The 1373-nt window shown below is 55.0% G+C and overlaps 1 protein-coding gene across 1 annotated transcript; it reads right to left on the bottom strand.

Moving 5' to 3' along the window:
* Positions 1–545: 545 nt before the first annotated feature.
* LOC134420487 (olfactory receptor 14I1-like) lies at positions 546–920 on the bottom strand (the record flags this gene model as incomplete). The annotated part of the gene is made up of 1 exon (XM_063160653.1): positions 546–920. A coding segment is annotated over one exon (375 nt), but the record flags the coding sequence as incomplete, so codon positions are not given.
* Positions 921–1373: the final 453 nt, after the last annotated feature.

Raw genomic sequence — 1373 nt, 5'->3', positions numbered from 1 at the left:
GCTTCTGAAACCATGCAGTCATCAGTGTCCACACTGCAGCCTTCAGCTCCTGGTTCCTCAGGCTGTAGATGAGGGGGTTCAGGGCTGGAGGCACCACCGAGTACAGAACTGACAGGGCCAGATCCAGCAATGGGGAGGACAGGGAGGGGGGCTTCAAGTACAAAGAAGTACCAGTGCTGAGGAACAGGGATACCACAGCCAGGTGAGGGAGGCAGGTGGAAAAGGCTTTGTGCCGTCCCTGTTCAGAGGGGATCCTCAGCACGGCCCTGAAAATCTGCACATAGGAGAAAACAATGAACACAAAACCGCCAAATGATAAGCAGGCACTAATAACAATGAGCCCATATTCCCTGAGGAAGGACTGGGAGCAGGAGAGTTTGAGGATCTGAGGGATTTCACAGAAGAACTGGCCCAGGGCATTGCCATGGCAAAGGGGCAGGGAAAAATGTATTGGCTGTGAGCAGAAGAGCAGTGAAAAAGCCACTGGCCCAGGCAGCTGCTGCCATGTGGGCACAAGCTCTGCTGCCCAGGAGGGTCCCGTAGTGCAGGGGTTTGCAGATGGACACGTAGCGGTCATAGCACATGACGGTCAGCAGATAAAACTCTGCTCCAATGAAGAACATAAAGAAAAAGAGCTGAGCAGCACATCCTGAGTAGGAGATGTTCCTGGTGTCCCAGAGGGAATTGTGCATGGCTTTGGGGACAGTGGTGAAGATGGAGCCCAGGTCAGTGAGGGCCAGGTTGAGCAGGAAGAAGAACATGGGCGTGTGCAGGCGGTGGCCACAGGCTACGGCGCTGATGATGAGGCCGTTGGCCAGGAGGGCAGCCAGGGAGATACCCAGCAAGAGGCAGAAGTGCAGGAGCTGCAGCTGCCGCGTGTCTGCCAATGCCAGCAGGAGGAAGTGGCTGATGGAGCTGCTGTTGGACATTTTCTGTGTCTTGGCATGGGGATCTGTAAAAATAGTAACCATGGAATAGTTTGGTTTGGAGAGGACTTTTAATATCCCAGCACAGCCTGGGGGAACTTTCCCCCTCTGCCTGCTCAGGGCGCTGCTGTCTGGAGCAGTCCCTGCCAGGGCCCTGTGCCCAGGGCTGGGCCCTGCCAGTGCTGCCAAAGCCCAGCCCAGCCCTGGGGGCTCAGTTCTGCCCTGCAGACCCCTGCCAGCTTTGGCACTGCCCAGGGGCAGCTCTGGCTCTGCAGGCTCTAATGGCATCATCAGAGCAACCCTGAGGAGGCTGGAGAAGTGATATTGACACTGCCTGTGAGGGGTCCTGTGCTGATTTCTGTCACTGCTTGCTTTATTCAGAGCTGAGGTCAAATTATTTATTTTTTCTAAACATGAACCAAGAGATGACTATCTACGTGCAATTTT

This window comes from Melospiza melodia, chromosome 7 (assembly GCF_035770615.1).
Source record: "Melospiza melodia melodia isolate bMelMel2 chromosome 7, bMelMel2.pri, whole genome shotgun sequence".
Classification (NCBI taxonomy): Eukaryota; Metazoa; Chordata; class Aves; order Passeriformes; family Passerellidae; genus Melospiza; species Melospiza melodia.
The sequence above is the reverse complement of the archived record's forward strand: the minus strand, read 5'-3'. Positions and strand labels throughout refer to the sequence as shown.